The 13,258-nt window shown below is 34.6% G+C and overlaps 1 protein-coding gene across 1 annotated transcript in view; it reads left to right on the forward strand.

Annotated features, from left to right (window-relative positions):
* Positions 1-13,258, forward strand: part of LOC134684654 (probable glutamate receptor) — a 31,047-nt gene that overhangs the window by 13,999 nt on the left and 3,790 nt on the right. The window contains exons 5-6 of the mRNA XM_063543959.1: positions 5,781-6,102; positions 7,257-7,474. Coding sequence (XP_063400029.1) covers positions 5,781-6,102; positions 7,257-7,474 — 540 coding nt within the window. The remainder of the gene's footprint in view (positions 1-5,780; positions 6,103-7,256; positions 7,475-13,258) is intronic.

The raw sequence follows: 13,258 nt of genomic DNA on the forward strand, positions 1-13,258 counted from the left end.
ATGACGAAATACCATACGATGTTTTAAAATTTCCTGTAGTTATTGAAATAATACACAATCTTTTTCAACTGATTTTTGACTCGAGTTTAATTCCGTCCGCCTGGAGAAAATCCATAATTTGTCCTATATTAAAGGATCCGTCGTCAGATGCACGTATTCCGATGAATTACAGAGGAGTCAGTCTATTATCATGTGTAAGCAAACTCTAAAGCGCATTTGTTAACAAGAGATTATCAAGTTTTCTAGAGACTGAAAATATTCTTGCAGATGAACAGAATGGGTTCAGGAAAAAAAGGTCTTGTGAAGATCATATTTTTACCTTAAACAGTATTGTGAGAAACAATCACAACGTCTTTGCGGCATTCATTGACTTAAAAAAGTGCTTTGATTTCGTTGATAGAGACATGATGTTGTATAAGTTGCGCTTAAATAATATAGACGGCAAAATTTATAATTCAATTAAAAGCATTTATCAGCATACAAGCTCCTGTGTGCGTATCAACACTAAGCTGACGAATTGGTTTGACTGTAAATCCGGCGTAAAACAAGGGGATAACGTTTCTCCGACACTTTTCTCTATCTTCATCAACGATTTGGTTAAAGAAGTAAATGATTTGAATTTAGGATTTGATATTAATGGAAGACAAATTTCACTTCTACTTTACGCTGATGATATTGTTATGTTCGCCAAAAGGTGGTTTTCAGTCTTATGAAAAACTTTTTAATTCGTGTGTTACTCCAATCCTCGACTACGCATCTGGAATATGGGGAGATAGGAAGTTCCAATCAATAGACAACGTACAGAACAGAGCAATTCGATATTACTTAGGCGTTCACAGATTTGCACCAATTCTAGCACTGTACGGGGATACTGGATGGATACCAAGTCAGTTTCGGCATTGGGTACACATTATTCGCTACTGGAATAGGCTATTATCGTTTGAAGACGACCGATTAACGAAAGTGGTGTTCAATATGGATTATGATCGTTGCACAAACAATTGGTGTAGTGACCCTAAAGATATTTTCACGGAACTTAATATGTTACATTATTATGAAAGTAGAACAATGGTGGATTTAAAATCTTTTGAACAAATTGTACGAACTCATTACAGTGATATATGGAGAGAGTCCTTGATAAATAAGCCAAAGCTACGATCTTACTTAAACTTTAAAACAAACTTCGAACTAGAGCACTATGTAAAACTAAATCTTACGAAACACGAGCGATCTGTGCTAGCCCAGTTTAGATGCAGGATATTACCGATCAGAATTGAGACTGGTAGATATATTGGGGAACCAGTAGAAAACAGACTATGTCGTTTCTGTAACTCTCAAAATGTTGAAAGTGAGCTACATTTTCTTATAAACTGCACATTTTATAAGGATATCAGACAAACTGTTTTTAGCGAGATATTAATGGTGCCTGACTATATATACGCAACTAGATGACCAGGGAAAATTAACATTTCTAATGGTGAACCATCCAAGGAAAATAGCTAAATACTTAGCAGCGTCACTTCTCCGTAGAAAACAAACAGTTTACTCTAGTTAACATTCTTAAACTTTTTTACAAACTTTAGATGAATTTATCATTATATGAACTTTTACAATCGTTAATTCTTAATCTATAATTATCTGAATTTAAATTTAAATTGGCAATTGACACGTGATATTAGAACATTTATATTGAACTAAAAGTAAAAGGTGACTTATTGGTCCATTGGGCCGGGTGTATTATATATGTAACTATATTTGTACAAATTTATATATTTATGCTGACTTACACATGTCACTACAATAAACAATTTACAATTTACTTACTATACACATTGCACAAAGCGCTGTTTTTTTGAAAGGTTAAATCCTTGTTAACTGTTTGACTTTTATATCTAATGGATGGAATACACCATAAGCTTATTTTAATCTTTATTTCGTAAAATGAAAATCATTAAGATACTCACTACATTATCCCAAATATTCAATAAGTAAACAACAATCTAGTTTACTATAGTCGTTGCAATATTAAAAACTCAGAAATTGAAAATGAATGTAGGTTTAAGAATGAAATACACATCAAAATGGATTCCTTGCAATTAGTCCGGCGGCTACAAGCATATTGCAGACGAATTGTGCACATCCTGTTACAAGCATGAAATTTGGCATAGACCTTCCTCAAATATTACTCTTTTATTTCAGATAGGGAGGCATTTCAAAAAAATGTCTCACTTCCGGTAAAATCCAAAATGGCGGACGTCATACTTAAATCAGCCCAATATCGAAGGCTAGCGTGTAAAAATGTGTTATTATCATGCTACTATCATAATATTTGGTACAGACCTTTGTTTTTTACTACTTTTGGATAAATTAAATAGATAAGATGTCTTCAGAAACCCCACTTCCAGTTAAAATCCAATATGGCTGACATTGTACTTAAATAAGCTTATTTTTTAGGGAGGGTAACTGAATTGTGTTTGAACGTATTGCCACTATCATTACATTGTGTATGAACCTTTTTTTGGTGTTTCTGATGGATACAATGCATAAGACATATGTCTTAAAAACCCTTTCTTCCGGTTATATCCAAAATGGCGGAATTTTATTCAAATTTTCATTTTTTTCAATATGTAAAGAAAATGATTTTATTTTGTGCTGGTCATTAAACTTTTGGCTTAAAGTTATCCTCAAAACCACTTATTCTAGCATGTTGTAAATATTTAGATATAAAGTTGACACTTCCGGTTAAAATATGACGTAAATTTCAAAGATGAGTCCTCAATCTATTTCTTCGATTTAGAGTTTTGGATAGATTGATTAAAACAAAATAAAATCAGTATAGTACTAAAAATTATTTAAAATTATTACTATTTGGCCAAGAATACATGTTCATTCACCGTCACCATGACATGCACACATCGCAGTGCACGGGATACACAATTTTCCACATTAAACATGACCGCGGAATCCTTTCTTACATCCACAATGTATAAGCTTTTGACAAAATGATGAGGCCTCAAAAAGAGTTTTTCAAAAGTTATTCTCTTTGTCCCTGCCTGGAGTGGATCATTGCCTAGTGCATTTGAAAGGCCATTGATAGATATTAATCCAAAGTCTTTTGCCCTCCCAAACACAACGTCTACCCCTATGTCACGGAATAGCGAAACAGTAGTGACAGCATCATCATTAACGACTGTTCGAATCATGACTCGTTTAAGTGCGTGTTTCACTGCATCAGACACATGCACCATGATTTTAGTGTCTGCCTCTAAATGTGAACTTGGTGCTGAACTTGAAATACATTACGTGGTGGATAAGATAGAATATCCTGACCATTTGTTGCTATAACTACCATACGCATCCAAGACTTCATCCACTCGTATTTCAGTTTCAAGGTATTTTATTTAGGTAAGGACATACTACCCAATCAGCATACTCAGTAGGCCGCAATTCACAATCGGAGAGCTGATTTCCAACATTTACAAAGACTATTGTATTGTTTCTCACATCTTAATAAATTCTGCAAAAACACATATTTTCTTGCCATGTTAACCTAATCTGTTTCTTCTTTTTTTTTATCTTCCAACAAAACCACGTATCGATTTCAATTACATTAAACATCAAATCCATATGGTGATGTTGGCTGGTCAATCATCATTCTAAATGCTATAGTCACATCTTCAAACTTCATTAATGTCACCAACGCAGTTCCTTTTCCAGCGAACGTGTTATCTTTTAATGCCTAGTGCATTTGAAAGGTCATTGATTGATATATATCTTATACTTTTCCCCTTCTAAATGCAAACCAAAGTTTGTCTGCCCTATGTCACGGAATAGCGAAACAGCAATGACATCAGTATCGACTGTTTGAGTAAGGCATCAGACACATCTATCTTGATTCTAGTATCAGTCTGTTCGTGTAAACATGGTGCTAAACTTGAAACATCATCAAGTGGTGGATAACACTAAACATCCTGAGCATTTGTTGCTTCAACTACCTTGTACTCAAAATTATATTGAGCAAGCTCCTGTGAATGAAAACTTAAAAGTTCTTTCTTACTGTCGTCATCTCTCAGAAAACTTTCCCATCTTTGAGGATGTTTTTAATATTGGTTCGTCTGTGTATTCTTTTTCCCCTAAATGTTGCCCTTGCTTCTTTTAGCAGCTTTCAAACTACCAGTATTTCGCTATTCCGTGACAAAGAGGCAGACGAACTATTGATTGTATTTGGAGAGGCAAAAATCTTTGGATTAATATCTATCAATGACCTTTCAAATGCACTAGACAATGAGTGATCACACACTTTTATTTCTGACCAATACCTTATGACGGGTTGTGATGCTGTTCTCTCTTTGCTTGAAAAGGAAAAAAAAGACTGCGTGGGAGACATTAATGGTATTTGAAGATGTGACTTTAACATAAAGAATGATGATTGATCAGCCTAAATCACCGGGGTTGTACTGTACAAACTTATCAGATCTAACATGATTAACGAACCAAGAAAGTAAATTTTTGCACAAAAGTGAAATCTCATTTTAAGTGAGGCTATACCCATGACTTGTTCTAGTCTTTTCAAGCATGTAAAACGTGTAATATACTAATGCAGGTGTCTAGTGAGACGAGCTTTGGATTGACTCTTATGCTACCTAGTCTTGTCACTAATGGATTGCGAAGGGACAAAGAGGGTCCCTTTAAAAAAAACTCTTTCTGAGACCTCATCATTTTTTCAGAAGCTTGTACATTATGGATGTAAGAAAGGATGCCGCGGTTATTTTTAATGTGTAAAATCGGGTCTCCCGTGCACTGCCTTGTGTGCATGTGGTGGTGACTGTGAATAAGCATGTATTCTTGGCCAAATAGAAGTAGTTTTAAATATTTTTTAGTACTATAGTGATTTTCTTTTGTTTAAATCAATCTATCCAAAACTCTACATCGAAAGAAATAGATTGAGGACTCATCTTTAAAATTTACGTCATATTTTTACCGGAAGTGTCAACTTTATATCTTAGCATTTACAACATGCTAGAATAAGTGGTTTTGGGGATAACTTAAAGCCAAAAGTTTAATGACCAGCACAAAATAAAATCATTTTCTTTACATTTTGAAAAAAGTTGAAAATTTGAATAAAAAATTGATATTTCTCTGTCCGCCATTTTGGATACTTCCCGAAGTAAGGATTTTTAAGACATAATTCTTATCCATTGTCTCCATCAGAAACACCAAAGAAAGGTCCATACACATTCTAATTATAGTAGCAATACGTTAAAACACATTTCAATTACCCTCCCTAAAAAATAAGCTTATTTAAGTACAATGTCCGCCATATTGGATTTTAACCGGAAGTGGGGTTTCTGAAGACATCTAATCTATTTAATTTATCCAAAAGTAGTAAAACACAAAGGTCTGTACCAAATATTATGATAGTAGCATGATAATAGGACATTTTTACACGCTAGCCTTCGATATTGGGCTGATTTAAGTATAACGTCCGCCATTTTAGATTTTACCGGAAGTGAGACATTTTTTTCAAATGCCTCCCTATCTGAAATAGAAGAGTAATAGTTGAGGAAGGTCTATGCCAAATTTCATGCTTGTAACAGGATGTGCACAATTTTTTACAAAGCCGCCGGACTAAATGTACAACATAATTATCACAAAATGGAATGCATATTATTGCATAACAAAGGTAAAATAAGAAAAATGCCGTACTCCAAGACAAAACGAAAAGTCCAACGAACGTAATTAAGTTAATACCAACAAATTATATATAACCTTTGTTTTAGGAAGTGGATCTGGTTGCTGCACCACTAGTTATAGATGTTCTCAGAGAAACTGTAGTAGATTTCACACAGCCATATTTTCATGAAAAATCAGGGATTATCATAAAGAAACCAGTTGCATCGTATTCAAAGAAATTACACGTTCCAGTTAATTCAATAGTGTTTCTCTGTATAGGACTTTCTTTAATAGTTGTTACATTTTGTCTGTTCCTTTTCGAACAGTTCAATCCGTATAATAAAAACGTTGCCGTAAGAATGAAGATCAGAGGACTGCATCATTTATCTGACTCGTTCTGGTACGTGATTGGAGCAATACTTCGCCATGGTAAGTTTTGTTTGTTCATACCCTTAACGTTAAAAAAATTACTTATAATTAGGTCGACTTTCTTGGTGGCATTCTTCTCCAGCATAGTCCTTCATCGTTGTTGTAAACGTTTAATAACGCGACAATACCTTTATGTTTCACAAAATTTAGCCAACATATCACATTCGGTTAATATCTTTGTTTTCTAGATTCTTTTAATCCTACCTATCTTTAGTTACTTCTTCAGGTTTTATATTGATAATTCGGTGTCGAGAAGTATGACATTGAGCTTGGTTTCTATATAGTTCAATAAAAGAGGGACGAAAGATACCAAAGGGACAGTCAAACTCGTAAATCTAAAACAAACTGACAACGCCATGGCTAAAAATGAAAAAGACAAACAGAAAAACAATATTACACATGACACATCATAGAAAACTAAAGAATAAACAACACGAACCCCACCAAAAACTAGGGGTGATCTTAGGTGCTTCGGAAGAGTAAGCAGATCCTGCTCCACATGCGGCACCCGTCGTGTTGCTTATGTGATAAATCCGGAAAAATAGTCTAATTCGGTAGGTCAAATTCAAGAAAGGGAAGGGGATTGTAGTTACGACGTAAGGAACATATCCGATATCATTTGTGAAACGGCTATTCCATAACGGTCAACTAACTCGTGATGGCGTCTGTAAAATTTACGAAGGGATTTATGAACGAATTGTCAGTGATTTTCATGATTCACCTTTAATTTTAATGATATATGTTCATGCACGCAACGTTATTGTGCAATTCCGCATTTGCAAACAGTACATTTCCCATTGTAAACATGAGTATGATTTGAATTTGAACACAGCTTTACGGATAACTTTAGTTTAAAACTTGACACATAGAATTTACAGAAAAGATTAAAAACATAATTAACGTACGTCTTTTATTGCACTTTTTTAATAAAAAATATCGAATTTCTAAAGATAATTAAGTTGCTATTTTGTTAGAAAACCTGGCAAAGTATTTCAACTATTTGCATAAATTTAACATCTAGACACCTGTTTTAAGAAAGATTAAGAACAATCTTTACATTTATAAAGAATCTTTTTTATGGCACATTACTGATTCAAAAATAGCATAACAATACTATTAATGTTCATAATAGTATGCACATACAATTATTTCAGGTGGACAGCATGTAGCCGCTTCGTCAGCAGGAAAAACACTACTGAGTTGCTGGTGGCTATTTTGCATCTTAATGGCGGCCACATATAGTGGCAATTTTGTTGCAATCTTGACAGTGACAAAGGAAACGCTACCTTTTGAAGACGCAGAAGGATTAGTTGCACAAAATACTTATAAATGGGGCACATCTGGTTCAACAATTTTCGAAACAATTTTAAAGGTGACAAATTATTTTGGTTGATTATGTTCAATTGTTACATTTTTTGCAAAAGCTGAGAAGATTTCATATCATTTTAATTTAAGTTGGTCAGAAGTTGATACCTGGTAGGAACATCAGGATCACATTTTTTATCCCGGTAGATCAGTATTTTGTAGCTAAATAATTTCAAATTGTGCATATTCCCACCCTTAAACATACATCCTTTCGTCATTTAAATAAGGACCTTTCAGTACAGATAAATTTATTTTCAGGAAGAAGAGCTATGCCTTGATTATTGCATTGTTAACGGTTTGCAATTGAAAAGAAGTTCAGTTTCGTAAACTATATGTAATCTATTCTTTATAAGTTCACTGTGGATTATGTCTGGTTGAAGGGGTCTGCTCTCCCTTCTCGTCCAAATCATTAATATGAAATGTTTTTAAATAGCACTTTATATTTATTCACACTAATCATATATGTATTAGTATTTGTCATAACAATACCTTTTCAGTCTTAGAATGTGTTGTTTATAGATATATATATAAAAAAAGGATGTGGTATGATTTCCAATGAGACAACTCTCCACAACAGACCGAAATGACACAGAATTAACAACAAATAAAGGTCACCGTACGGCCTTTAACAATAAGCAAAGCTCATACCGCATAGTCAGATATAAAAGGGCCCGAAATGACAATGTAAAAAATACAAACAATGAAACTAACGGCCTTATTTATATTAAAAGAAATGAACGAAAAACAAATATGTAACACGTACACAAACCACTGACTTGGGACAGGCACATACATACATAATGTGGCGGGGTTAAACTAAGAAGTAATAAAAGATAAAGACCAGTTAATGCTTCTTGTTCACTAAACAGATCAACAACTCACAATGAGTTTCTAAAGAGACACATTGTGTAATCTGTCGTCTAATAACGAATACATTGTAGGTTGACTGGTATTTGTGTGTGTCCAAACTTACAAGCGACATTAATTTGCTGTCTAAGATAATAAGAAAATAGAATGGTCGTCTTTAAAAACACCTGTAATTGTACTGATTTTGTCATATTTCCGATTGAGTACTATTGTCGATTGTTTCGTATTTCCGATTGTGACATTTAACTCAGTGTGTAATGGCACATTTTGTTCATTACAGCATCATATCTTTTTAAGCCACTCGCTTGACAAAGGAATTGATGATAACCATAAACTGGGACTTAAGTCCATGATTTCCTCCTATAGTCCGGCGGCTTTGTAAAAAATTGTGCACATCCTGTTACAAGCATGAAATTTGGCATAGACCTTCCTCAACTATTACTCTTCTATTTCAGATAGGGAGGCATTTGAAAAAAATGTCTCACTTCCGGTAAAATCTAAAATGGCGGACGTTATACTTAAATCAGCCCAATATCGAAGGCTAGCGTGTAAAAATGTCCTATTATCATGCTACTATCATAATATTTGGTACAGACCTTTGTGTTTTACTACTTTTGGATAAATTAAATAGATTAGATGTCTTCAGAAACCCCACTTCCGGTTAAAATCCAATATGGCGGACATTGTACTTAAATAAGCTTATTTTTTAGGGAGGGTAATTGAAATGTGTTTTAACGTATTGCTACTATAATTAGAATGTGTATGGACCTTTCTTTGGTGTTTCTGATGGAGACAATGGATAAGAATTATGTCTTAAAAATCCTTACTTCGGGAAGTATCCAAAATGGCGGACAGAGAAATATCAATTTTTTATTCAAATTTTCAACTTTTTTCAAAATGTAAAGAAAATGATTTTATTTTGTGCTGGTCATTAAACTTTTGGCTTTAAGTTATCCCCAAAACCACTTATTCTAGCATGTTGTAAATGCTAAGATATAAAGTTGACACTTCCGGTAAAAATATGACGTAAATTTTAAAGATGAGTCCTCAATCTATTTCTTTCGATGTAGAGTTTTGGATAGATTGATTTAAACAAAAGAAAATCACTATAGTACTAAAAAATATTTAAAACTACTTCTATTTGGCCAAGAATACATGCTTATTCACAGTCACCACCACATGCACACAAGGCAGTGCACGGGAGACCCGATTTTACACATTAAAAATAACCGCGGCATCCTTTCTTACATCCATAATGTACAAGCTTCTGAAAAAATGATGAGGTCTCAGAAAGAGTTTTTTTTAAAGGGACCCTCTTTGTCCCTTCGCAATCCATTAGTGACAAGACTAGGTAGCATAAGAGTCAATCCAAAGCTCGTCTCACTAGACACCTGCATTAGTATATTACACGTTTTACATGCTTGAAAAGACTAGAACAAGTCATGGGTATAGCCTCACTTAAAATGAGATTTCACTTTTGTGCAAAAATTTACTTTCTTGGTTCGTTAATCATGTTAGATCTGATAAGTTTGTACAGTACAACCCCGGTGATTTAGGCTGATCAATCATCATTCTTTATGTTAAAGTCACATCTTCAAATACCATTAATGTCTCCCACGCAGTCTTTTTTTTCCTTTTCAAGCAAAGAGAGAACAGCATCACAACCCGTCATAAGGTATTGGTCAGAAATAAAAGTGTGTGATCACTCATTGTCTAGTGCATTTGAAAGGTCATTGATAGATATTAATCCAAAGATTTTTGCCTCTCCAAATACAATCAATAGTTCGTCTGCCTCTTTGTCACGGAATAGCGAAATACTGGTAGTTTGAAAGCTGCTAAAAGAAGCAAGGGCAACATTTAGGGGAAAAGGAATACACAGACGAACCAATATTAAAAACATCCTCAAAGATGGGAAAGTTTTCTGAGAGATGACGACAGTAAGAAAGAACTTTTAAGTTTTCATTCACAGGAGCTTGCTCAATATAATTTTGAGTACAAGGTAGTTGAAGCAACAAATGCTCAGGATGTTTAGTGTTATCCACCACTTGATGATGTTTCAAGTTTAGCACCATGTTTACACGAACAGACTGATACTAGAATCAAGATAGATGTGTCTGATGCCTTACTCAAACAGTCGATACTGATGTCATTGCTGTTTCGCTATTCCGTGACATAGGGCAGACAAACTTTGGTTTGCATTTAGAAGGGGAAAAGTATAAGATATATATCAATCAATGACCTTTCAAATGCACTAGGCATTAAAAGATAACACGTTCGCTGGAAAAGGAACTGCGTTGGTGACATTAATGAAGTTTGAAGATGTGACTATAGCATTTAGAATGATGATTGACCAGCCAACATCACCATATGGATTTGATGTTTAATGTAATTGAAATCGATACGTGGTTTTGTTGGAAGATAAAAAAAAAGAAGAAACAGATTAGGTTAACATGGCAAGAAAATATGTGTTTTTGCAGAATTTATTAAGATGTGAGAAACAATACAATAGTCTTTGTAAATGTTGGAAATCAGCTCTCCGATTGTGAATTGCGGCCTACTGAGTATGCTGATTGGGTAGTATGTCCTTACCTAAATAAAATACCTTGAAACTGAAATACGAGTGGATGAAGTCTTGGATGCGTATGGTAGTTATAGCAACAAATGGTCAGGATATTCTATCTTATCCACCACGTAATGTATTTCAAGTTCAGCACCAAGTTCACATTTAGAGGCAGACACTAAAATCATGGTGCATGTGTCTGATGCAGTGAAACACGCACTTAAACGAGTCATGATTCGAACAGTCGTTAATGATGATGCTGTCACTACTGTTTCGCTATTCCGTGACATAGGGGTAGACGTTGTGTTTGGGAGGGCAAAAGACTTTGGATTAATATCTATCAATGGCCTTTCAAATGCACTAGGCAATGATCCACTCCAGGCAGGGACAAAGAGAATAACTTTTGAAAAACTCTTTTTGAGGCCTCATCATTTTGTCAAAAGCTTATACATTGTGGATGTAAGAAAGGATTCCGCGGTCATGTTTAATGTGGAAAATTGTGTATCCCGTGCACTGCGATGTGTGCATGTCATGGTGACGGTGAATGAACATGTATTCTTGGCCAAATAGTAATAATTTTAAATAATTTTTAGTACTATACTGATTTTATTTTGTTTTAATCAATCTATCCAAAACTCTAAATCGAAGAAATAGATTGAGGACTCATCTTTGAAATTTACGTCATATTTTAACCGGAAGTGTCAACTTTATATCTAAATATTTACAACATGCTAGAATAAGTGGTTTTGAGGATAACTTTAAGCCAAAAGTTTAATGACCAGCACAAAATAAAATCATTTTCTTTACATATTGAAAAAAATGAAAATTTGAATAAAATTCCGCCATTTTGGATATAACCGGAAGAAAGGGTTTTTAAGACATATGTCTTATGCATTGTATCCATCAGAAACACCAAAAAAAGGTTCATACACAATGTAATGATAGTGGCAATACGTTCAAACACAATTCAGTTACCCTCCCTAAAAAATAAGCTTATTTAAGTACAATGTCAGCCATATTGGATTTTAACTGGAAGTGGGGTTTCTGAAGACATCTTATCTATTTAATTTATCCAAAAGTAGTAAAAAACAAAGGTCTGTACCAAATATTATGATAGTAGCATGATAATAACACATTTTTACACGCTAGCCTTCGATATTGGGCTGATTTAAGTATGACGTCCGCCATTTTGGATTTTACCGGAAGTGAGACATTTTTTTGAAATGCCTCCCTATCTGAAATAAAAGAGTAATATTTGAGGAAGGTCTATGCCAAATTTCATGCTTGTAACAGGATGTGCACAATTCGTCTGCAATATGCTTGTAGCCGCCGGACTACTAGTTTGTTTCTTTCTTTGTTGTGTTTTAATCGATTTTTTCAATATTTGAACATCGATTAATTGTTGTTGCCTAAAGTTGTTTTAATAATTGGTATATGACCCATTTCTATAAAAATATCTTTTTCGATTTCGTTTTGTTTTGGAGATCCAATTCCCTTAACGTTCATTTGTAACACATTTTTGAGATGAGTAGTATTATCAAAATGAGCCAAATACGAATGGCAAAAATACAGCTAGTCACTATTACATTTGACCATTACTTGACATTGCCCACCAGCAAAACAAATAGTATTAAATGTGTGTAAAAATTATAAATGATAAGTAAAATTGAGAATGGAAATGGGGAATGTGTCAAAGAGACAACAACCCGACCAAATAAAAAACAAACAACAGCAGAAGGTCACCAACAGGTCTTCAATGTAGCGAGAAATTCCCGCACCCGGAGGCGTCCTTCAGCTGGCCCCTAATGCCCGCGTCACACTGTCCCGATTTTTACGCCGATGGCAACACGATAATGAAAATTTTCAAAATCGGAACTGATCGTATCCAGATCGGGCTATTCGTAGTGTCATTTTTAACCATCGGCCACTTTTTCTAGCCTTCGGGGACAACTTCGGGAAGGGTTCTAAATTTTTTTACATGTTAAAAAATCCCCGAAGGTGCGTCCGATGTTGAGGGTTCGTATTGAGTTCGTATCACTATCCTCACCATCGTAATGTCATCGGGAATGCATCTTTGAACATCGTATTGCATTCGTGTTTCCATCGGGCAGTTTTGGCATTACCATGTCTACACGAATGAATCACGAAGCTACCCGAAGGTCTTACGCGGGCAACACGACTTCGTGAAGAAATCGTAATTCCGTCGTGTTGCCATCGAATAAAAGTACGAAGGCGACAAGATGGAACTACGACGGCAATAAATCCAGCTAAATGTAAGTTAAGTTTCGCGCTGAAAAAACATTTACAGTGCCAGGCGCGATATGCACTGGTCAGTCTAATACAAAGTTAAGAAAGACGTTCACA

Source organism: Mytilus trossulus, chromosome 9 (genome assembly GCF_036588685.1).
Source record: "Mytilus trossulus isolate FHL-02 chromosome 9, PNRI_Mtr1.1.1.hap1, whole genome shotgun sequence".
Taxonomy (NCBI): Eukaryota; Metazoa; Mollusca; class Bivalvia; order Mytilida; family Mytilidae; genus Mytilus; species Mytilus trossulus.